This window comes from Malus domestica, chromosome 15 (genome assembly GCF_042453785.1).
Source record: "Malus domestica chromosome 15, GDT2T_hap1".
Lineage (NCBI taxonomy): Eukaryota > Viridiplantae > Streptophyta > Magnoliopsida > Rosales > Rosaceae > Malus > Malus domestica.
The window spans coordinates 6,845,033-6,871,109 of record NC_091675.1 but is presented as its reverse complement, the minus strand read 5'-3'; the positions used below and the strand labels follow the sequence as shown (position 1 = coordinate 6,871,109).

General features: G+C 39.0%; 1 protein-coding gene and 1 pseudogene across 1 annotated transcript; both read right to left on the bottom strand.

Moving 5' to 3' along the window:
• Window positions 1-1,943: 1,943 nt before the first annotated feature.
• LOC139191654 (probable LRR receptor-like serine/threonine-protein kinase At1g07560) lies at window positions 1,944-3,312 on the bottom strand. The gene is made up of 2 exons (XM_070812641.1): window positions 3,250-3,312; window positions 1,944-2,408 (listed from the first exon to the last, which is right to left on the bottom strand). The coding sequence occupies exons 1-2, from the start codon at window positions 3,310-3,312 to the stop codon at window positions 1,944-1,946; spliced, it is 528 nt and encodes a 175-aa protein (XP_070668742.1).
• Window positions 3,313-3,461: 149 nt separating this feature from the next.
• LOC103424842 (aminopeptidase M1-like) lies at window positions 3,462-16,581 on the bottom strand (annotated as a pseudogene).
• Between the last annotated feature and the right edge of the window lie 9,496 nt (window positions 16,582-26,077).

The following is a 26,077-nucleotide window of genomic DNA, read 5'->3' as shown; positions in this document are numbered from 1 at the left end:
GTTTTATGATGCACTATGTGATAATGCACTGGTTTTCATAACGTAGTGATCCGGGTTGGGGCTGTCCAAAATGTTCAGATCTGAGAATGTCATCTGTTGCTGAATGTAGTGAGCACAGAAGAACCACCTGGAATAGAAACACTATGCTAAGTGACCAGGTAGAACTGACGGGTTCAGGGATCGTAAGCTCCTGATTTCTTGAACCAGACCAATAGTGTCCTCGAAAAGAAAATGGCAGATGGCAATGGTTCGTGGCTGAACTTTGAGAAATCTGAAGACAGCGTGCTTTGGGTTCCATTTCGATGTCTATGCACATTGAAAACTGCTAGCCTTATCGTTCATGTTGTCATCACTTTCCAGAGACAGCGTACTTGTAGTCGAGCTTATGACAAACAATTCTTTCGTCACCTGCCAGGTGATAAAACGATAGAATCATCATTCATTGTATCAGATGTTTTTAGTCTTCGATTGTACAGATGTATCTCATCAACTCAATATATCACATGTATCAAATGTATTCATTGTACAGCATGATTATATAATACACACCTTATGCCTCTGATGAGTTATCGAGGCCGTTCACTTCAGTCGTCTTCTCTGCCTACGCCTCTTTCACACCGTCTTTTTTTCCGATCCTGCTTACCCTTGCAAGCGTGTCCCACCGCGTCAACCATTTCTACCAATCCTCCTGCTGCTGACCGTCTTCCTTTCTGCTTCCTGAGATCGTTCTAGTTTTGAAGAGCCACCGTTTGATTGCTTGTGTTGACGGATCTCTCCCCTGCCCACCTGAATTCCTCAAAGACGACGACAAAGGAAATGATACTCATCTTCACTCCAGGCACTCCTTTTTTCACCTCTGTCGACACTGCTTAAATATTTCTTCGGACGTGGAAAGTTTAACCGTAATTTGAACTAACGCACCAATTTTTGGGATTAATTATGTGCAAAACTTGCAGCCCCTTTCCTAAGCATGCATCCCCTTCGACACCTAAACCCTAATATGTCACTTTCTTCACATGCAAGTCAGTTGTTTCATTCGATTTTTTAGTTCTCTCGGTTATAGCACGTAGGGTTTGCATTCTCAACTTTCACACCAACGCACTCCGAGTGAGGTCAGCATATCGATTGACCGATTTAGCTGTCTAGTTTAGTAAATCTAAGGATGCAAATACGACAATTAAAAAAGCAACCATGACATCACCTGCCACATAAATAAGTTTTGTCTCTCTATGAAATAGATCAAAAATTATGTGTCTCGAAAATATAGTCTTATAATTTGACAGTGCATTTATATTTATCCATGTCCCATTATTCTTCTTTAGGAAAATATGTAACTTGCATAATAACTGAGGAAAATCCAGACCCATTTTTTCTATCAAAGCTAGTATTTCCTGTGCCAACTCCTTCAAAACATCGGCAAGATCTTTCTCACCCTTAACACTCTGAACCCACTTGGCATTGATCCGCACCCTGTTGAAGAATCAACACCAGCCCAAAAGGCCCATATTTAATTAAGCCCAGTTTATTTGTGCAGAAATTCCTACATAACTCTAGAATAAGAAGTTGGTTAACAAACCAAATTCTAGAGTAATCTAAAACACTAAGGCCCTGTTTGGCACACCGTATAAGGCACCGGATAGTACTAATAATACGGTGTACGGTGTTTGATGTTGTTTGGATTAAATAGGCACCGGATTAAATAATCCGGGCCCACGTTTTTTATCTGGCGCTTACCCGACTGCTTATACCGTCTAAATTCACGGTATAATTTAGTCCGCCTCGCTCTCCTTCCTCTCCGTTCGCTCTCCGCTCGAACTCGACCCTCTCTCTCGCCTTCTCGAACTCGACCCCTTCTCACTCGCCTTCTCGAACTCGACCAACTCTACCATTTTCAGCTCTGCCGTACCGAAGTGGCAGATTTTGGCGCCGAGCACAAGGTGGTCCTACTCGGAGACGATGATGTTGGAGCTCTTGATGTGGTTGTGGACGAATGTAGAGTCGAGGCCGGAGCAGTGGTGGATGTAATCGAGGCCGTGGGCGAGGTCGGTAACGATCTGCATCCGGGAGAGCCACGACGACAGGACGGTGTAGCTGGGGTTCTTCGGGTTGCGGGACTTGCGCTGGAAGACGATAGCATCTTCGGAGCGGATGGAGCAGCGCCAAGAGGAGGATGAGAGACGGTGGTGGGGGACGAAGTTGGAGGTCGCGGAGCGGATCTCAGAGAGGTCGTAGATTTGGGGGTTTTGAGAGATGGAGGATTTAAAGGATTTGAGGGAGGCGACGGAGGAGGAGGTGGAGGATTTGGAGAAGTTGTAGCTGGAGTGGTCGATGGTGGTGCTAAAAATGGCGGAGCAGACGAAGAAAAAGAATGGAGAGAGGGAGGGATTTGGGGGTTGCGGAGGAGAGATCTGGGAAAAGAGATGATTTCTGTTTTTTTTTTAATTTTATTTTAAGTTTGATTTTCCTATCCGATATAATACCAAACACTGTATAAATAATACGGTCAATAGTCCGATACTGCACCAAACGCCCGACTAATTTAGTCAGTACTATCCGGTGACTATTTATACTATCCGACAGAAATAGTCAGTACAGTCCGACTTGCCAAACGAGGCCTAAAGAATAATCTAGATGGGCATTCTTAGCCAAGTAATAAAGTCGGCTATTAAGAAGGGCTTGTATGTCAGTGCAGTGTGTGCATGAATATGCACTAGAAAGTGCTAGTGAAGTCGGCAAACATGCCTATAAATATGGGTGTGGTGCTATGCAACCAATCAATCAAGAAATAACCAATCAAGAAGAAGTAAGAATAGTCTTGTAGGAGTGTGAGTGATCTAGAGTGTGTCTTTAGAAAGCGAGTGAGTGTCATTGCTTCTAAAGTTGTGTCCTTGTGAGTGTTGTAATATTTTGTGTGTGTAATACAAGTAATTTGTTTACTTATGTTGTCTCTCCAACACTTGTGTTAGAGTTGTGTACTATGAGTTTTCCTCAACAATTGATATCAGAGCGGTACGATTAGGGACCGTTTCTAGTGAAGCTTTTTAGAATCGTGAGAAGTTTAGTACTTCGCAAGATTGTTGACTAGTCTTGTTCGGCTTATCGAAGTTCTGCTGACACGATGAGAGATCTTCAAGTTGTTGGAGGAATAAAAAAGTTGAACAACAAAAATTACAACACATGTGCGACGTGTATGGAGTCTTACCTACAAGGCCAAGATCTTTGGGATGTCGTTGAAGGTAATGAAGTTACGCAGCCGGAAGATGACACCAACGACGCTCTGTGAAAGTGGAATATCAAGGCAGGGAAAGCCATGTTCGCCCTAAAAACCGTAGTTGAAGATGACATGTTGGAGCACATACGGAAGGCTAAGACACCAAAAGAAGCGTGGGATACCTTCGCCACACTCTTTTCAAAGAGGAACAATACAAGACTCCAGCTTCTCGAGAACAAGTTGTTATCAGTGGCCCAACGAGACATGACGATTGCCGAATATTTCCACAAGGTAAAGTCTATTTGCCGTGAAATTTTTGAGTTAGATCCTCAATGTACTCTGAGTTTTCCTCAACACACCCGCTCAACGCTCTGCTTCAAGGTTCTAGTTATCGAAGGGATACGATGGACTTTGAAGAACTCATCTACATCTTTAACCTTCTCAAATGACGCTAGCTGCGTAGCAAGGAAGGTAATTACACAAGGATACAAGGCCCCAGATACGAGAACAATTAAAAGTTTCGAGAAAGAGAGAGAGAGAACGAACTGGTGAAACAATTTCACTGACAATCTGAGTAATTAGAAATCCAGAACACAAGGTTTTTTAGATGTGCTCCCAGTTATCCTGTGTTTCGGATATCATCCCCGAAGGCAAAATGAACCATATTAACAAGACCAAGAAAGAAACCAAATCCATGAATGTGGTGTTGTGCTAGGATAGCACCAAATCCGTTGGAACCAACTCAAGCTAACCCACATGAAATTTATCAAATGAAAATGCAAGAACAAAATATTAAAGACACCAAGATTTTAACGAGGTTCCTCAACAGTCAATGTAACTGGAGTACGTCCTCGGAGCAGTAGGAGCTCACCCAATAATCCACTATCAACCAAATGGGAGTTTACAAAGTGTTGGCAATCTCACAACCCAAATAACCCAATACACCCAATAGCTCTCACACACCAAAGAAACAAATAGAGGAAGAAATATAATGAATAATTTCTTCTCTATACATATAGCTCAAAGCTATTACAACAACTACTACTTTGGTGGATGATTACTAACCAAATGAAGCAGCAGCTTTTTCTTCCTGTTTGGGCTCTCTGCAACTCTCCCTGCTCTCGGCAGCTCACTTTTCTCTCTTCTGCTCTCACCTGAAAAATGAGCTCTCCCTTTCTTCTCTTCTACCCGAAACAAAAACAATAATTATGGTTATTAAAAAACCACAAAAGAAGAAAGCATAATCATGATGCCTCCTCATCATAATGTTTCCTCATCATTTTGTCTTTCTTTTTCTTTTCTTTCTTTTGGTTTGTTTATTAGGAAAGGTGATGGCCACTTGGCCACAATTCAACAATCTCCACCTTGGCCAAGTTCCGAAAACGCCATGATAAGCCAACCAACACAATTGACCCAAAAAATCACTCCCAAACACTAGCAAGAGAACAATTCATGCCGAGCCAAATGCTCCAAAACTCCTACTGCTCAACGTCTTCTTTATATAGGCAAAATGTGAGCCAAGTTCAAGCAATGAACAAACTTGGCAACACCAACAACCTTAGTCAAAATATCAACGGGGTTGTCTTTAGTTGGAATCTTCTGGAGAATGATTTCCCCTTCACCAACAATTTCACGAACAAAGTGATAACGCACATCTATGTGCTTGGTCCTCGCATGATGAACTTGATTCATAGCCAAATAAATGGCACTCTGACTATCACAATGTACCTCCACCTGCTTCTGATCAACCCCCAAATCTCTAATCAGCCCATGTATCCAAATGGCCTCCTTTATAACTTCAGCAACTGCCATATATTCAGCCTCTGTAGTAGACAAAGCAACAGACGACTGCAAAATGGACCTCCAACAAACTGGCCCTTTAGCCATAGTAAACACATAGCCTGTAGTAGACTTTCTTTCATCCAGATCACCTGCATAATCTGAATCAACATAACCAACTGCAAAATGACCAATACCAGAGTCATCTCTCTCAAAGCATAAACCAACATCTCGAGTACCATGGAGATACCTCAATATCCACTTAGCTGCTTGCCAATGCTCTTTACCTGGATTATGCATACATCGACTCACCATGCCAACTGCATGAGCAATATCCGGTCTAGAGCATACCATTGCATACATCAAACTACCAACCAAATTTGCATATGGTATATTTTTCATTTGCAGCTTCTCTTTATCAGTTTTAGGACACTGTAGAGAACTCAATTTAAAATGAGGAGCCAAAGGGGTACTAACCGGTTTGGTTGAATCATGAACTCCAAACTTCCGAATCAACTTCTCAAGGTATTGTCTTTGATTCAAACTGACGAAACCCTTTGCTCTATCTCTAGTGATCTCCATGCCAAGGATCTTCTTCGCTTCACCAAGATCCTTCATCTCGAACTCGTTCTTCATTTGTTTCTTCAATTTCTCAATCTCTTCAACATTTTTTAAGGCAATCAACATATCATCAACATATATCAATAAATAAATGAAAGACCCATCTTGCAACTTCTTGAAGTACACACAATGATCATATTGACTTCTAGAATAATTTTGGCCTCTCATAAATTTATCAAACCTCAAATACCATTGCCTTGGAGATTGCTTCAAGCCATAAAGTGATTTCTTCAATTTGCAAAACAAATTTTCCTTCCCTTTCACTATATACCCATCCGGTTGACACATATAGATCTCTTCATTCAAATCACCATGTAGGAAAGCCGTCTTCACATCGAGTTGCACAAGCTCAAGATCATATTGTGCAACAAGAGCTAACATAATACGAATTGAGGAGTGCTTCACAACCGGAGAAAATATTTCATTGTAGTCAATGCCCTCCTTTTGTGCATACCCTTTAGCAACTAATCTTGCTTTGAATCTCACATTGTTTTTTTCATCAGCATCTTCCTTCTTGGCATACACCCATTTGCAATCGATAGCTTTCTTGCCCTTAGGCAATTTAGCTAACTCCCAAGTCTTGTTCTTCAAGAGAGAATTCATCTCATCACCCATGGCATTGCACCACCTCTCATTCTCCTCACTCTCAATGGCTTCCTCGAAATTGGATGGAATATCATCAATGATAATAGGAAGAGCAAAAGCAACATAGTCACTATACCGAGCTGGCTTGGTAATTTGTCTCTTTCCTCTGTTCTTGGCAATAGACTCTTGAGGTGAAACTTGCTCTTCAACTTGAATAGAATCTTCAAGTTCAACTTCTTCAACATCCTCATGATCTCCAACTTCTTCACTTGTAGTGGCTTCGACATCAGCGGAAATAGGATTTGAAGTACTAGAGGCAACTTTCTCAAGCTCCACCTGTTGGACATCTTTCACATTCTTCTCAGAGTCTTTGTACATACTTTCTTCATCAAATGTCACATATCTGCTGATTACAAGTTTTTTCATCTCTGGGCACCACAATCGGTAACCTTTGACACCACTACTAAAACCAAGAAAGATAGCCTTTTTGGCTCTAGGATCAAGTTTATTTTCAGTCACATGAAAATAAGCAGGTGAACCAAAAATATGGATATAGTCATAATCAGAAGAAGGTTTACCAGTCCATACCTCCATTGGTGTCTTACCCTAAACAGCAGCTGAGGGTAACCGGATGATGATGTGACATGCATAATTAACTGCTTCTGCCCAAAATGACTTGCTTAAACCCGACTGAGACAACATACATCTACCCTTCTCAAGCAAGGTTCGATTCAATCTTTCTGCAACTTCATTTTGTTGTGGAGTTCCCCGAACACTAAAATGTCTCACAATTCCTTCCTCTTTGCAAACTTCAAAGAAAGGGTCGGATGTGTATTCACCACCATTATCCGATCTCAAAATCTTAATCTTTCTCCCAGTCTGGTTCTCAACCATTTTCTTCCAACCCAAGAAAATGCTTAACACCTCACTCTTGTGCTTCATAGTGTAGACCCAAGACCTTCTTGAATAATCATCAACAAAGGTCACGAACCAATGTCTACCACTCAAAGAGGGAGTCTTTGTAGGACCCCAAACATCCGAATGCACATAATCAAAAATGCCCTTCGTCTGATGTACATCAGTACCAAACTTCACTCTAGTTTGCTTTCCCAAGACACAATGCTCGCAGAAATCAAGCTTACAAGTCGTGGCACCTTTTAGAAGACCTTTTTTCACAAGCCCTTGTAAAGCTTTCTCACCGGCATGACCTAATCTCATATGCCATAGTCTAGTAGTATCTGAATCAGATGTGCCCATATTTTCAGAGACTACGGATGCTTCACCTGTCACAGTGCTTCCCTGCAATAAATACAAATGGCCACATCGAGGAGTTTTCATCACAACAAGTGCACCATAAGTAACTTTCAATGTCTGTCCATCTGAATGAAACCTGAAGCCCTTGGATTCCAAAGTACCCAAAGAAATAAGATTTTTCTTCAAATTCGGTACATACCGAACACCTGTCAACTCTTTAACCATGCCATCATGCAACTTCAAACGAACTGTACCAATCCCTTTTGTTGTGCAAGGATTGTCATCTCCCATGAACACAACGCCACCATCAAACTCTTTCAAGCTTGAAAACCAATCCTTGTGAGGAGTCATATGATGATTACAACCTGTATCCAACACCCACTTAGTAGCACAATCAAATGATGAGGAAGTGGTTAAAGCAAAATCAGAAAAATTTGTTTCAACCTTAGCAACATTAGCTTCAGAACTTTCTTTGCCTTTGGTCTTCAACCTAGGACAATCTTTCTTCCAATGGCCCTTATTATGACAAAAGGCACATTCATCCCTTTCCAAAGGTTTTCTACCTTTAGAGTTTCCTCTAGGTCGAGACTGTGATTTTTTCCTACTAGAAGATGATCTTCTCTCCGATGATCTACCTCTAACAAATAAAGCTTCAGAGGTACTATCATGATTTTTATCTCTATGCCTCATTTCATAATTCATCAAGGCATTTGACACATCTTCAAATTTCACAGTTTCTTTACCATGCATAATAGTGGTAACAAAATGCTCATAAGAGTCCGGCAATGAATTCAACAATATTAAGGCCTTATCTTCATCCTTAATATCCTCATCTAAATTTAACAAGTCGGCAATCAACTTATTAAAAGCATCAAGGTGTCTAATCATTTTTGTACCTTCTTTGTATTGAAAGCGGTAGAGCTTTTTCTTCAAGTGTAGCCGGTTCTCTGCACTCTTTGTCATATACTTGTCTTCCAATTTTTGCCACAACACACTTGCTAATGTCTCCCGCATCACAAAATACTTCTGAGTTTTTGCAAGGCACAACCGAATTGAAGAGCAAGCCCACAAATTTAATTTTTCCCATTCCGGCTTCGACATAGCTTCCGGCTTCTCTCCCAAAGCGGCAAGTAGATCTTGTTGAGCCAAAACATCTTTGACCTCACATTGCCACATCCCGAAGTTGTTTGTGCCATCAAACTTTTCCACTTCGAACTTTGCATTTTGCACCGTAGTTCTTGCAAACCCGAAGCTGCTTCCAAAAGGATTCTCATCTTGCCCGTCTGACATCTTTGGCAACTAGACAATACCCAAGAGCAACCAGTGCTCTGATACCAATTGTTGTGCTAGGATAACACCAAACCTGTTGGAACCAACTCAAGCTAACCCACATGAAATTTATCAAATGAAAATGCAAGAACAAAATATTAAAGACACCAAGATTTTAACGAGGTTCCTCAACAGTCAGTGTAACTGGAGTACGTCCTCGAAGCAGTAGGAGCTCGCCCAAGAATCCACTATCAACCAAATGGGAGTTTACAAAGTGTTGGCAATCTCACAACCCAAATAACCCAATACACCCAATAGCTCTCACACACCAAAGAAACAAATAGAGGAAGAAATATAATGAATAATTTCTTCTCTATACATATAGCTCAAAGCTATTACAACAACTACTACTTTGGTGGATGATTACTAACCAAATGAAGCAGCAGCTTTTTCTTCCTGTTTGGGCTCTCTGCAACTCTCCCTGCTCTCGGCAGCTCACTTTTCTCTCTTCTGCTCTCACCTGAAAAATGAGCTCTCCCTTTCTTCTCTTCTACCCGAAACAAAAACAATAATTATGGTTATTAAAAAACCACAAAAGAAGAAAGCATAATCATGATGCCTCCTCATCATGATGTTTCCTCATCATTTTGTCTTTCTTTTTCTTTTCTTTCTTTTGGTTTGTTTATTAGGAAAGGTGATGGCCACTTGGCCACAATTCAACATGTGGGTACGTACATTTCATAGTATGCATGCTCATTAGAAACTAGTGGTATTGAGAGTTACCTTCAGCCACGTCCAAGCTGTTTCCCGTCCTTCCCTACTAACTGAGGACAGCACAGCGGAAGCATCCTGATGGCGTACCTATATACATAGATGGCAATCGATGGGATTAAACCCAGTATCGTCAATCACAATTGGTTTGAGATACTCTAATGTTGTGGTACCTAATTACAATTTAAACCTGCAATTAAGAGAGACAATCAGAAATACCTCAGAAGTCAACAAAAAGTTGAGAACTTCCAGTGTTATGTTCGGATCTGGACAAGATGCTAGTGATCCTACAGGCACAAACAGATACATTATTATTCCAACGACATAACAAACTCAGATGTTGGATCAACATCCTTAATTGTACAAATTAATCTGTAGTATTACTTAAAATGCGAGATTTCTCCTCGCTCAGATCAGTCTCTCTGTAAACTCTAAGAAGAGATTCGTAGCCCCATCTGTCAGACATGTTTATTCTTTGCATTACTGCCACATACACTGCCTGCAGTGCAAGAATTAAGAGTTACTAATAATGATGATCAACAGAGAATTAAAAGGTGTTTAATTAATGGTTTACAACAAAACAAACCTTTCTTATGTCAGGATGAAGAAGAGGCGTATTTCTGTCATCTAAGAATTCATGAAAACGCCTACTTGCTTCGTTTATTGTCGGGCCATGTCCAAACACAGCAAGGGCAATTAAAACTTCTTCTCTCAACATTGCATCTAAATGGCTTTCACCCGGTTTAGGCTCCCAGCCAAGCTTCCTTGAAACAAAACCAAATTTAAATATACAAATAAACGAAAAGAAAGAACCAAAATTGTGGATAGTTTGGGAGTGTTAAAACATTTTGCTCCAGCCCTATTGTCATCACACAAGCGTATTTACCCAGACAATATGCATGAATACCAATTTGTCGATATGCCATGAAATCATGTAACGATATCATTGTAGGCAGTACCAACTGGACGCCCATTTTTATTTATTAAAGAACCGATGTCTGCGTAAAGAATTTTTATCTAGCTAGGTACTTGGCCAGTTGAGGGAAGAAAAAGAAAAAGAGAACAAGCTTACTCTGCAGAGTACTGAAAAAGGCCAAGAAAGAACTGATTAATAAGATCCAGTAGATCCGGTACAGCATCAGCTGCAATTCTTGCCAGCTTATAAGATATCAGTGAAAGGTGAAAACATGAATTACACTAAGGCTATAAGTCCGGAAAATTAACACAATGCAGAGGTGATCATTACAGTAATCAAGAGCAGCTTACAAAGGGCGAACGAGTCATCCAAAATTCCCGTTGAAGGAAAAGAAATGATGAAAACTGAACTGAATACTTCCAATTTCACTATCGAAGAGATAAACAAGTGTGTGAGCATAAAAACGTGATTACCATATCTGTCAGTTGCAGACAAGTGTTTCTTTTCTATAGCATATCCAATAGCAGCTAAAAGTTCCTCGTCATATTTCACCCTGTAAAAATCAGTCTGATACACATTGACTTTTATCCAACTCGATCTTGTCTTTGCTATGGAGCAACCCAAAACTTCCTTTACGTCAAGAGTTTCAGACTTATTTCGTAGCAAGAAGTTCTTGCGTGCATCATAGGAGCCACAAACATAATAGTATTGGCACAATCCATTGCCCGTTGCCTTGGGAACCACTCAAGTAGAATTGTGTCTACCATTTATTAATCAACTTATTTGATCTTTGTACCATGGAATAAAACCTAAATGAACGATTTAAAAACTTTAAAAAAGTGCATTAGACCTCTGAGATGTTCGTTTAGAATTTCATCTGATAGTCAAACAAGATTTTCAAGGAAGGCAACATATGGAAAAACCTGATCAAATTCCAATTTCTGATCTTTGACTTCGACAGATATAACAGGGTAACCCTTTTGTTGTGTCCATGAATTCATTAGCTTGTTCACTGGTTCACCCGATCCCTCCTAAAGGGCAGCCCATAAATCTTCTGTCTTTGCATTTGATGAAGCATACTTTTTTATGTACGAAGCAAGTGACCTCTGGACGCATGAAAAAATAGCAGGCAGTTAACTCTGTAACTTTCATGAGAAACGTATTTGATAACCAATACGAACCAGAAGACAACAACAACAACAACAACAAAGCCTTTTCCCACTAAGTGGGGTCGGCTAGCGAACCAGAAGACGTGTGAACAAAAATCTCAAAGAATAATCATTTTTCAGGATATATCCTCTTTTAATCCTGCATGCCTTGAAGCCTTTATTTTTCGGAAATTTCCATGGAATAAATGTAAAAAAAATCTCATAAATAAGATTGTTGGTTTAGTCGTCAAGGACAATTGCTAACAAACCAAAAGACCAACCTGGAAGCATTCGGCACCGAGATAGGTTTGTAGTATCCTAACAACAGAAGTTCCCTTATCATAACATATTGCATCAAATATTTCATGAAGCTCGGAAGCACGATTAATATCCACCTAGCCAAAAAAAGGGAATAAGGTGTACAAGAAATACTACAAATGTGAAAGTATACGTGCATATTTCTATTTAAAGCCTGTTATGCAGGTGATCAAGGTCCTACGCCGCGAAAAATAAAACTTCAGACAAAGAATAAAAAATCTGTGGAAGACCTAGTCCACTTTGACGTACCTCAATGGCATGAGATTCTTCAAGCCCGTCCAACTTAAGACCCCCACTAACTTCAATGCGAAGAAACTGAGTCCATATTTTCCACTCTGGGAACAAGATGTCTATATAACTAAATAGCTCACCTAATGACGTCAAAACAAGAACTTTAAGTCTAAAAGCATGTAAAATAACAAGTACAACAAATGAAGAAAGTGATACCCATGATGCAAATGCCTCGTTTAGCCATAAATCCGTCCACCATTCCATCGTCACAAGATTGCCAAACCATTGGTGTGCCAATTCATGTGCCACGACAGTTGCAACCTTCCACAAAAACAAAATGAAATGATTAAGGTTAAAAAACAATAGCTAGAATGAAGCTAAATTATGAAAACAAGATTGACATTCAGTATGTGTATGTTATCATTTACTTGTTGGCAGCTGAAGAGTTATGTTCATCAAAGAGCAAAAGCGTTTCGTGGTATGTAACTAAACCATAGTTCTCCATGGCGCCAAAAAAATCAGGGATTGCAACCATATCTAATTTTGGCAAGGGGTATGGCACAGCAAAGTAACTGTAGAACTTTTTTGTCATTGATTTCATATCAAATGATAAACAATTGAACATAAGCACGGAAGGGGAAAAAAATCAGAGAAAGGATTCATTGAGTTATTTTGAGATCCATAAACATACTCTCTGTAAAATTCAAGAGCGCTGACAGCAAAGTTCAGAGCAAACGCCCCTTGGTTTGCTTTACCAACTTGACAATATACCCGCACTTTGACTCCTGTGAGGAGATGGAATATGACACTGTCAAGAAACGGTTACTAACAAATACAGAACAAGAGATGTTGTGTATGAGTTTTACCATCAGATGTATGATCTTCAATGTAATCAAACAACCCAACAACAATGGCCACCAAGTATGTCGACATGATAGGTGACTCTTCATACAAAACAGTCTTCAGATGTCCATCCACTTTTTCTTCAATAATGGGCATGTTGGTCAGTGCAATTAATTCAGATGGAACGTCATCCAGTCTAATCTTAAATGTAGCCTGCCAATCAAAGTTCCAATCGATAAGAATAAATGGGGTCAATTCAAACAATCCTCGTAAAACAATCTAACAAGAACTTAAGGAATGATTTCTTATCCCATAAAAACCTATCTTTCTTCTGATACTCAAAGCTGCGATTAAGAAGTGCGAAAGTATCCATATTGATTTCACAAAATGACTAGATACAAACATATATCAAGATTTATTCAACTAATTCAACTATCAGAGAAAAAAATCGAGAGCGACCTTCCAAGCAGGTTCATCCCAACACGGAAAGCACCGCCTGGGATCAACCGGTTGAAATTGTGTAGCAGCCTTATATTTCTTCTCACCGTTATGCTCATACATACTGCACAGGATAAATCAAATTTTACCACTGAAATATAATAGGCACATTGAAAAATCAAAAGTTGATAAACAAACAGGATAACGAATCCGGAACTCAAGGAGCATTACACTCTATGGAATCCCTGCATCTTGTCATCCAGAATTCCTTCAAATAAAATAGCCAAAACTCCCCTTCCAATCGGAATGTCTCCCCAAACTCCAAAAGCAAAATCTCATCTCAATAGCCACTTAAGCCTTTAATTCCTCCGGTTATGTCAATGACTGTTGTCTTGTACTCCAAACAAGGCAGTAAAAGTTGAAAATTAATGTTATTATTAGCATCTTAGGCCTCGTTTGGCAGCTCGAATTGTACTGACTATTTCTGTCGGATAGGATAAATAGCCATCGGATAGTACTGACTAAATTAGTCGGGCGTTTGGTGCAGTATCAGACTAATGACCATATTATTTATATTGTGTTTGGTATTATACCGGATAGAAGGAATCAAACTTAAAATAAAATTAAAAAAAAAAAGCTGAAATCATCTCTCTTGTTCCAGATCTCTCTGCCGCACCCCCCCCCCCCAAACTCCCTCCCTTTCTATCCCTTCTTCTTCTTCCTCATCTGCTCCCCTGAACTAAACCCCACCACAAAGGCAGCAACAAGAAACCCAACAAAACCCACCTTTCAAATTCTCATCGTTTTTTTCCCAATCCTTCTCTTTTTTTTAGCTACAAATCAACCCAACAAAAAAACACACCACAAACCAAGAAAATTCACACAAAGGACTTTGTTTTCTATTTGTCCTAAAAAACAATTGGAAGGAAATTCACGGAGGACACCTTTTTTTCAACAAACCAAGAACACTCATCGGAGAGAAAAATGGGGCTGACTGATTTTGGGCATTAGGTTGGGGAAAAGCATTGACAAAATTCGATTTGGAGGAAGGGAAGAGCTGAGTGATGCCTCCAGTTGGCGAATTCCTCAGCTTCCATCCGCCCCTTTCTGTATATCCCTGTGGAATATGTTGTTTCGCTACTGGTCTCCTTTTGTCTCTCTCTCACTCTCTTCTTTGTTCCTCTGTGTGCTTTCCGTCGGACGAGACGGGAAATTAGTCGGCGAATGACTGCAGAGGAGTGGCGCCTGGGGTGGAGAACTTGTCGAGGAACTGCTCGAAGGCCCACTTTGAGATGTCGTTAACGGCGGCTTCGTGAAGTTGGAGAGGACAGCGCCCCGACAAATTATCCTGAGCTTTTGGGCTGTTTTAATAGTACGGTGTCAACCGTATAAAATTTGATGGGCCGGATAATTAAGCGGGTGCTTATTTAGTACGAGAGTGCACCAAACAACTGCTCCCGTATTATTTATCCTATCGGATGCTTTATACGGCATGCCAAACGAGGCCTTAATGCCACTTAGCATTACGGTTAGTGATATTCCTCTTCACTTGTAAGTGATAAGTTTTATATTCGATTCTTGCCAAGGTGAATTTGAACCACATTATTGATGACTAGCCCAATGTGAGGGTGATGCTTAGCTCACTCCCGTACCCCTTAGTGTATATATAATATCGTTTGTTAAAAAAAAAAAAATTAGCATCTTAATATGTAGCAAGAATGTCACTTAGTATTACGGTCTAATAATATTTCTCTTCTCTTCTCTTGTAAGTGACAGATCTTAAGTTCGAGTCTCGTCAAAAGTGAGTTTGAACCACATTATTGCTAGCCCATTGTGAGGCTAAACCCACCTCTCCCCCTCAGTGTAAATAATATCGTTTGTTCAAAAAAAAAAAATGTAGCAAGGATAGGGGAGCCGGGATTTGGGAGGGGAGTTCGGCCATTCATGAAAACTCAAAATTTATGCTACAATTGAAAAATATTAAAATTATATTTTTAACCTTAAAAATATTTAAAATGGAAAATGTTATTAGCACTCCATAAATCTCATTTTATACTTCAATGTATTTTTTTTAATTATAGAAAATTTGGAGTACAAATGATATTTTTGGAGTGTCAATAAAAATTCTTTTTTTTTTAGTACATCGATATTTTTACACTAGGGGAGGGGGAGTTCGACTAAGTCATACAATGAGCAACCTAATTTGGTATCGAATTTGCCATTCACGAGATTCGAACACTTCCAAATAAAGAGGAATATTACCAAATCAGTGATAATAACAATCCATTTTAAAACATAGTAAATATTGAAATGATTACATTAATTAAATGGGAACATTTCTACTCACCAGTCTAAACTTTGGTCTATGCTCACCGTCACCTAATGAGCTTGCCACGTGTCCTGTATAATACCCTGGTTAACTTGAAATTAAATGATGCCTTTTAATTTTTGAAAAGATTTAAAAATGTAAAACTAATTTTTGGATAAAGATAAAGAATTCAAAAGTCACCCACTAAACTGTTCTCTCTCTTTTCCGTCATTCCACCAGTTTCCTATCCCAACAAGTAGAAATCCTAACAAGCAGTAAACCCCGATAAATTCTTGAGCTCTAATAAAATTTCCACCTCCGTCAGCAATACTTTAGCATGTGGATCCATAGAAGCCTGAACGCAACCCTCACTTCAAAGTTTAATGTGTAGGGTAAAAAACACTCTCGTTTCGGGTGGTCGTATCGGAGACGGAGAGTACATATATATGTGTTTGGTGTTTCCTCGATTCAGGATTGAATAAATTGATCGGTGCTTCATAACTTGAATTTGAATAATCAATCCATCCAGTTATTAATTATTTGAAAGCATGAACAGAACAGCAGGAGCACTTAAAGGAAATTAAAACAATTAATCGAGGAGTGTCTGCTTTCAAATTAGGCATCCTAGTTAATTGCATGGATGATCAGATGAGATCAGTAGTATATAATACACCTTGGAGGAATCTGTGTGAGTGAAAGAGACGGAAGCGGCATTGACGGAGAGCTCGGCAGCGTTGAGGACGATGAACCGGGTCTCGGAGACGATGTCGACGAGAATGGCGACGGAGCCGCTGAATTTGCAAGCTTTGAGGTCTGGCTTCAGCCTTAAGTCGTACCGTTTCGGCAAGGCGAATTTCGGAAGCCGAGGCTGCCCTTTGAATTGCTCCATGTTAGTATGTTACTGCTTACTAGTACTCACTACCAGGGCCGGCCCAGGCCCAGTGCAGGAGGGGCGACCGTCCAGGGCCCAAAAAAATTAGGGGCACCAAAATTATTAGGGCGGTATATTTATATATATATTTTTATAAGAGTATAAATTTATAAAATTTGATTCAAAGACACAGAAATTTAACTAGAAGTGGTGGTTTGTCATTTGAAAATAATAAGGAGGTCTTGGGTTCAAAACACTATGTGTGCTTATTTACTTTCCTTTTTTTACAAATTTCTTTTTATAAGAGTATAAATTTAGAAAATTTGGTTAAAGGATCAAGAAGTTTAATTAGAAACAATGATTTTTGTTGTTTAAAATTAACAAGAGGTCCTAAGTTCGAAATGCTATGTGCATGTTTATTCTTTTCAATTTTTACAAATTTTTGTTTGCTTGGTAATTTATTTTTAGTTACTATCTAGTAGCTATGTGAGTTGTTATTTTTAAATATTCGTTTTAATTCAAGTCTAATCTTCAACAAAGAATAATACGTAGACCAAATTTGCAAATTATATGACATGTCATCAAAATGTTTAATTTAGTAAGACTCGAAAACATCATTATTTTTTAGTTCCATATTGACAAGGTTAGTAAATAAGAAAAAAAAACACCTCACGATTTATTCAAAAACACATTCAAAGTTCAAATGGAAAACAAAACTCATCATCTATCTACTTGTAAGCCCGTAATTTTTTTGTTTCACTATCTCAATACAAAATAAATTAGTTTTTCTGTGTTTCTAAATTATTGAGTTTGAAGTGTTTTTCTAAGTATAATTTTTTCGATGTCTTATGTGTGAAAATAAATAATTTTCTTATATGAAGTTAGGGCACTTTTTTTTACGTCGCCCCGGGCCTCAAAAATCTCTGGACCGGCCCTGCTCACTACTCAGAGGGGCCTCGTGCGATTCGAAGAAGACGACCTGAAACCCAACCCAATGTTTCTATTTTGTGGACGACGTTGTCTTGGTTTTATTTTGATACGCGGCATAATCTTCCGAGTAAGGCGACCGCCTAGGACATCCTATTTTTTGGGGCTCCAATTTTTTTTTAATATATCTATTTCTCTTATAAATAGGATAAAAGTCAAATACATGACATAGAAAGCATGCTGGTGTAGTGGAACAGGCGTAGTTGTTGCTTGTATATCTCTATTTTTTTATATTAATTTTTAATTGTATTTGATGCATAAATATATTTGGGGTAAACGACAAAAAATTACCTCGTCTCACTACACTATCATACTTTATCTATTAAAATTGACAATGTCATACCACATCTCTAGAATTTGGTCCATTATACATTCCTTGGCTTGGTTGTGAATTTCTCGGTTAAATGATGATATGACCTGATTCGGATTCCACAATCTATTAAAAAATTAATAAAAATAATAATTTACCCTTAAAAAAACAAAAAAAAAACAAAAAACAAAAAACCAAACACCTTATCTTCCCCGACCCCTTTCCCGCAACCCAAATCCAAAACCCATATTCCTTCTCTTTCCCCTTCCCGGCAACCCCCAACCCTTTCCTTACTCACGCCAACATCTCCCCCCCCCCCCCAAAACCCACCTCTCCCCGCCTTCCCTGCAACCTAAACCCGCTAACCCATTCCGAAAGCCAGCACTCATAATCTCGCTTCCCAACAAAACTGAGTGGATCCAGTTCGACACGGCGATTGAAGCAGCCAAGGCTTAGGATCGAGCAGCATTCAAGCTTCGGGGCGCCAAAGCGATCCTCAACTTCCCGCACAACTAGCTGTCCTAATTCTAATCTCAAACACACGCGAGCTTCCCTCGCACCTTTCAATCACCCACATGTCTCCTCTCCTCTCACTGTAGTATCAGGCTATTCAAAACCAGTACATTTCTCCTCTCTTAGCTCTCTTCCTAGGGTTTCCCTCTCTCCAATGGCGTCATTGCAGAGCCAACTCTCTGTCGTTTCTTCAATTGCCTCGCGCTGTTCGTCTCCGTCTTCACCGCCATCGTCGTCCTTCTATTCAATCGCTGCCACTCCGCTGGTCCCCGTTGGCAGGTCGCCGGAAATGCTTTGGAGAGGGGATGATCGACTAATGTACCTGCAGATCCTAATCCATCTCATTTTCTCTGTTTTCCCCAATTTTGAAATCTCAAGACACTTATGATTGACGCCGTGAGCTCAAGCCTCCTTGTCGTTGTCGTCCATACAAACCCTACAAACGGTTTCAGTCTCTTGTGATTGACGCCGTAGGTTCTGTATCAGATCACGTCAGCATTTAATAAAAAAAGTAACAGAAAAACTGACAGAGCTCTGACATGAGGTATAAAAGTGTCGTAAGATCAATAGTTATGGTAGTTTTTTTTGTAATTTACCCATATATTTTTCATGTATTTAGCAGAATTTTTTCTACATATTAATGTATAAAGCGCCACGTGTCAGTACATTTTACTACTTTAGAGCCCAATTCGAAGACTTATTTAGGGCCCCAATTCAAAGTGCTCTGCCAACATGCATGTATGTGACGGAAAAATGATCCTCGGCTGATCATTTTCCAAGGAATTTAGTAATTATGTTCGTTCATCATACATCGTGAAATTAGTTTTCGTTATGTACTATTTATATTTGAATTTTAAATTTTAAATTTTAAATAATTTTTGATCACATGATATACAATGAACGAATACGATTACATAATTCCTAAGAAAATGATCCGGCAATAATCATTTTCCGTATGTGATCGTCAGTTACTCAAAGTTGGCAGAGCACTTGTGCTCCCTCAAGCAACTTGCATGTAGGTTGATCGTCACTTTCTCACAGCTGTCACCAAGCCATGGACATTTGGACAAGATCTTATCTCAAAAGCAACATGCACGCTGTTCCGAAAAGCACTTCCAATGGTGTATCACATGGGAAAAGTACATAGTTACCTATGTGTATAATGTTTAAAAGATAAATACTACAATTAGTGATATTGTTTTCACTTATAAATGATAAATTTTAGGTTTAATTTTTTATAAAAGTAAATTTGAACTACATTATTACTAGCTTTTATAGTCTTAGCCTACTCTCTCTGTCTCTCACAGTAGATTGTTAAAAAACAATTAAAATTATATTCTAATCATTGTCTAAGATTACTTTTTGAATAAAATCTTGTCTAAGATTAAAAACTAGGTAACTTTAACAAAAAAAACTCATGATACTATTCACTTTAACGAAAAACCATATTTTTACACCAAAAAATCAATCATGGTATTATTCACTTTACCCTTTATTTTGTCATTATCAGTAAAACTCAAAATTTTCAAATCATTTTCATTAAATTTTGTTAAAAAATCATTCTAATCCTTGGCATTTAATTATAATTTTTTAATATTAAATAGGTTGTAGTAATTATTGACTTTTTTGTTTGTAGGTTATATATTGATTCCCATAAATAATAAAAATGTTATTTATCATTGATGGTTATTGTTAAGTTTCCATAATAAAAGAAGTCATATATTATCATATATTTTTTTATTGTGCGTGAATTTCTCCATATATATGTATATGCATATTATGTACATATGTATGTTTAAATACTATAGTTACGTACCGATACATTTGTACAGATACATTCGTATTAAAAGTTATGTATCGATATATTGTTACCAAAACTTATGAACCGATACTTATGTACCTATGTGACACGCCCGACCCTGATATCCTCCAAACATCGGGGTAGGCACGTACTGGCCAACACTCGAAGGTGACGAAACCATAAAAGGATGCATGAGAACTAAAAACAAATAACTGACATAAATAAAAGTTGTAAATTTAATTATAATGAATATGCAATTGTGAAACGTGTTCAGAGCATATAACTAACCCAAGACACTACAAAGGAATAATATAAAATTGAATGAACAAAGGGATGGGTCCTACACCGAGAGGACTTAAAGATGCCGATGCGGGAGTACCCTAACGTCAGGATTGTACGCCTCGATTCTAAATCTTGAGGGGGCATAAAACAAAACATGAGTGGACCAAGTTGATATATAAGTAATACAGAAACAGTTATTCATCAACGTACTAACCCCCAAAGTTTATGAAAACTCAATAGTAATAATATGTAGGTTTTTTAGTTAAAATGGTCTCTGATATTGAAAATCAATAGAAATGGTCCCTGAGATTGTCCACCATCTATTATTTTGGTCATTCCGTTAAAAACTCCATTAAGTGTCTCAGAGCTCTTGGCCAGAAGTTTGGGCAATTTTCAAAACTTCGTAACTAAATCGTTTCTTAACCAAATTCGACCCATAATGTATCAAAATGAAGATAGGAAAGTGTAGAACAAGATTATACCTATTTGGAAGCCCAATGGTTACCGATGGCCGGAAAATAGCTTGAAATGTGAATGGTCCCTAGGAAAACTGGAAAACTCATTGGAAACTAGGTAAATTTTAAACGTTCATAACTTCTTCAATATTCAACGAAATCGAGTGATTAAAAAAAAAATCATAATTATTGATGAGACAAAGAGAATGGTACCTTTCTCGACAGCTAATTCGTCGTGGTTTGGTCCGTAAACGGCCTAAAAGTGGCTAACTCGAGACCAAGACAATAATTTTTGGGCCGTTTTTCAGCCAAACCACGATGATTTAGCCATCAAGAAAGGTATCATTCTATTTTTCTTGTCGAGAAGTATGATTTTTGTTTTTGAATCACTCGATTTCGTTGAGTTTTGAAGAAGTTATGAACGTTTAAAGTTTACCAAGTTTCCAACGAGTTTTTCAGTTTTCCGGTGGACCAGTCACATTTCAGGCTATTTTTCGGCCATCTACGACAACCATTGGGCTTCTAAATAGGTATAATATTTTTCTAAACGTTCCTATCTTCATTTGATGTATCATGGTTCGAATTTGGTTAATAAACGATTAAGTTACGAAACTTTGAAAATTACCCAAACTTTCGGCCAAGAGCTCCAGAACACTTAATGAAGTTTTTAACGGAATGACCAAAATAATGGATGGTAGACAATCTCAGGGACCATTTCTATTGATTTTCAATCTCCAGGATCAAAGTGATGTGTCATGCAAATCTCAGGGACCATTTTGACTAAAAATGTAATAGGTTTTCCGAAAACCTATCATGCCATAAAACCTTTCATAAAACATATATCATATATAATGTGTTTAGTAGTGTTATCATAATCGACCAAAGCCACTACATCACCTGACCGAAGCCAAATATATTGGGAAATTTCAAATTTTACACAGTTTACTCACAGTAAAAAATGCAAAGATTCTCAAGGGAAGGAACCTTATTGAAAATGATGAAACAAGAAAACTCAGGTTCTATGGTGAACAATAGGAGAATGGTTCAAGTTTTATAGAGGAAGTCAACTAAAGTGCCAAATTTGTTGGGATTAAGTGTGTTTATACCATATTTAGGGCCTCGTATTTAGATCCCGTACAAATACTCAAGGGACTTAAATGTAATTATGTGATAAAGGAATGGGCAAATATATAATGAGTGAGGAGTCCTTATTCTATAAAAGGACCCCTCACCCTTACAATTAGGGGAGGCCATTTCTTAAGCCTTCTCACCCCTCTCACATCCCCTCTCATATTCAGAGGTTCTCTCCCTCACCTCTCAGATAAATACATAATCAGTGTGGACGTAGCCCAAATCTTGGGGTGAACCACGATACATCTTGTATTATTTACATTTCATGCAGATTCACGATCGGATTTACGTTATTCCAAGACCTCCAGTTTTGTGCATCAACATTTGGTGCCGTCTATGGGAAACGACATAAAAAACTATGTCGGTTCTCTTTCATTTTTTCATCAAATCTCACCACTGTGAATCTGCAAAATCACAAAAACCCAGACAACCCCAAAACCCACAAAGCACCAGCATTCCCCCACAATCCCAAGACCAGAGGCCTTCTCCAAACCCTCTCTTTCTTCCCCAATTTTCTTCCCCTCCAGAAAAACCGCTGCCTTTGCCTATGGCTTCTCGTTCGTCTGCATCGCTTGCACTTTCTTCCTGGTTTTCAACCCATTTGGCTACTCTTTCCCTTTTGGCTTCAAGAACATCTTCAAAACCCCTTTTGAACTTTCCCGGGAAACCCATTTTCCTGGAAAGCTAAATATTTCATGTGTTTAGATGAGAGTGGAGGTTTGCAACCTGATATGGCTAGTGCCCAACTGCCGAACCCAATTCTTTTCTTACCCTAAGAATCCAATCAGACTTCGTCCCAGAACACTACGATTCAAGTAACTGGGAAAATGGGATTTTTCGAGAAACTGGAGGGTTCAAGAAAAAATGAATCTTTTGCTAAAGATTCTGATGGGGTTTTGGGGCAAGCAGTGGCATTGACCTCAAAAGAGAGTGATGATGCTAGTGCGGCATTGTCTGAATCTAAGAAGCAGAGTAATCAAACTTAGCCCGGTTATGAATTTTCGAGGGATGATTGTGACCTGTTTGATGGAATGTGGGTGAGAGATGATTCGTATCCGCTTTATGCTCCGGGTTCTTATCCTTTTATTGATGAATCCTTCAATTGTTTTCTTAATAAGAGGCCAGATAATCGCTACGAAAAGTATAGATGGCATCCCAAACATTGCAATCTTCCAAGGTTAGATGGTAAGAACATGTTGGGACTATTGAGAGGAAAGCGACTAGTTTTTGTTGGGGATTCTCTTAATAGAAATATGTGGGAGTCTTTGCGTTGTCTTCTTCGAAATTCAATGGATGATAAGAGTGGAGTTGTTGAAACCTTGGGTAGGAGCGAATTTCGTTCAGAGGGATCTTACTCTTTCGTATTCAAGTGGTGGTAGCAGCCATGCTATCACCAACCCGCAGCTTAAGAGCTCACAGCAGCCTGCTGCATTTATTTCTTTCGCAGCCTGCTACATCTAATTCTTCCACAAAAGCTTCTGGCGCTTCTGGCGATCTTGCCAAGAAGAAGACTTTTACAGAGGCTACCTCTCATCCACCAGTGGAGACACTCATGAAGAAGATAAGCTTTCTCAACAATAAGTCTACTACTATTACTTTTGTCTGCCTTATGCCAAAAGGAAAAGAAAAACAGAAGAGAGGTATCCACTAGTCCTACTCTCTGGTCACTTGATTACAATATATTCCAAGCTGTCAGGTACTTGATCAGAAAAGGAAAATCAAATAAAAAAACGAAAGCAAAAGCAAGTGAGTGTGCCTGGAGGTGGAGAGATCAGGGTAAAGGAACAAAAAAGAAAAAGAAAAAAGATCATGTCGTTGGGAGAATATTTCAGAGAAAGCAAAAGTAAAGAATAAACATCCCCCAGAATGATGTGATTTACTTTTTTGACAGATGTATGATGTAATTTATTTTTCTTATCTTTTAGAGACATCTGTATAAACCCCATCAGAGGGTAAAAAAAAAAAAAACCGGAAAAGCCCAAAATAAATGGGCTGGCATGTTGTGGAGGGCGAATGCCCATAAGCCCAAAATAGCTTCAACCAGGTGATCAAAAGTACGCCCAGTACTCCAAAATTATTCGGCAACCTGCCACTATTACCATAAACCAGGTGATCAAAAGTACGCCTAGTACTCCACAATTATTCAGCAACTTGCCGCTATTACCACCAACCAGGTGACCAAAAGTACGCCCAGTACTCCACAATTATTTGGCAACCTGCCGCTATTACCACCAACCAGGTGACCAAAAGTACGCCCAGTACTCCACAATTATTCGGCAACCTGCGCTACTACCACTAACCAGGTGATAAAATGTAGAACCCGTACTCTAATATCATTTTGGCAACTAGCCATTCATGTCACCAACCAGGTGATGAAATATACAACTTGTACTCTCCTTTATGCCACCAACCAGGTGATGAAATATACAACTCGTACTCTCCTTCATGCCACCAACCAGGTGATCAAAAGTACGCCCAGTACTCCAAATTATACATGAGCATTACTCATGTCATTCATACATAAACATTCATGAGCATCACTCATAACAATCATACATAAACATTCATGACCATCATTCATGTCAACATTTATGAGCATCACTCATGTTAACATTTATGAGCATCACTCATGACAACATCCATGAGCATCACTCATGTCAATCAACATAAACATTCATGAACATCACTCATGTCAATCAGCTTCAAAAACTTCATTTACAGAGCTCTAGTTTGCAAAGCTTCACCTACAAAGCTTCAGTGCAAGGTATACAAATACCATATCCGAACAACCGCCATTTTGGCCCATACATGGATTTAGTTTGAAGTCTCCAGCCAACAGACTCTATTAACCGAAGACTTGGGGAACTACATTATGTACCATATATTGGGCCTCAACTGGGCCTCATGAAAAATACTTGGGGAACTTAGCCCATTATTTATGTATTAAGGAGCGAACCCTTATTCTATAAAAGGGACTCCCTCACTTTCATTAGAGAGCACCCATTATTCATGTACTGAGTAGTGAGCTCTTATTTTATAAAAGGGACTCCCTCACCTTCATTAGAGAGCAACGCCGCCATCATCACTCCTAACCCATCACTTATGTATTGAGGAGCGAGCCCTTATTCTATAAAAGGGACTCCCTTACCACCATTAGAGAGCATCGCCGCCTATTGAGCAACCACATCGCCGCGAGTATCAACTCTAGCCCATCATTTATGTATTGAGGAGCGAACCCTTATTTTATAAAATGGACTCCCTCACCTCTCAACGCCACAAGCCGAGCCAACCAAGGCAACATAAGCCACGAGCCGAGCAGCCTTGCAGCATGTGCTACTTCTAGTAGAGCATCATTTCAGATGGAGCACCGCCTCATATCGAGCATCAGTTCAAGACAACATCTAGTTACTTCGCCCACACATGAACTGAATTTCAAGTCTCCAGCCAAAAGACTCTATTGACTGAAGACTTGGGGGACTACTGTTTATACCATATTTAGGGCCTCGTATTTAGATCTTGTACAAATACTCGGGGGACTTAAATGTAATTATGTGATAAAGGAAATGGCAAATATGTAATAAGTGAGGAGTCATTATTCTATAAAAGGACCCATCACCCTCACAATTGGGGGATGCCATTTCTTAAGCCTTCTCACCCCTCTCACATCCCCTATCATATTCAGAGGTTCTCTCCCTCACCTCTCAGATAAATACATAATCAGTGTGGACGTAGCCCAAACCTTGGGGTGAACCACGATACATCTTGTGTTATTTACATTTCATGCAGATTCACGATCGGATTTACGTTGTTCCAAGACCTCCGGTTTTGTGCATCAACAAGGTGTAACATGTGCCCCTTTCCACTGCCTAGTGTGATGTTCCACATTTATTCCCAACTTTGAATCAAATTCAATTATAAATAGTAAGGAAATTCTCTCAAAAGTAAGACTATTCGTGGATTCTACGTCATTTAGTGTTTTTAGCAAAATTTTCGTGCCAACATTATAAAATAGTGTCAAAACCATGAGGAGGCAGA

What these genes read in the sequence shown, in the direction of transcription:
- LOC139191654 (XM_070812641.1), bottom strand. Translation starts at nt 3,312, where the DNA reads ATGGCTTTCCCTGCCTTGATATTCCACTTTCACAGAGCGTCGTTGGTG. An exon ending in TGGTGTCATCTTCCGGCTGC is followed by an intron (nt 2,409 to 3,249) that starts GTAACTTCATTA and finishes CTCTTTTCCCAG; the next exon opens with ATCTCTCCTCCGCAACCCCC.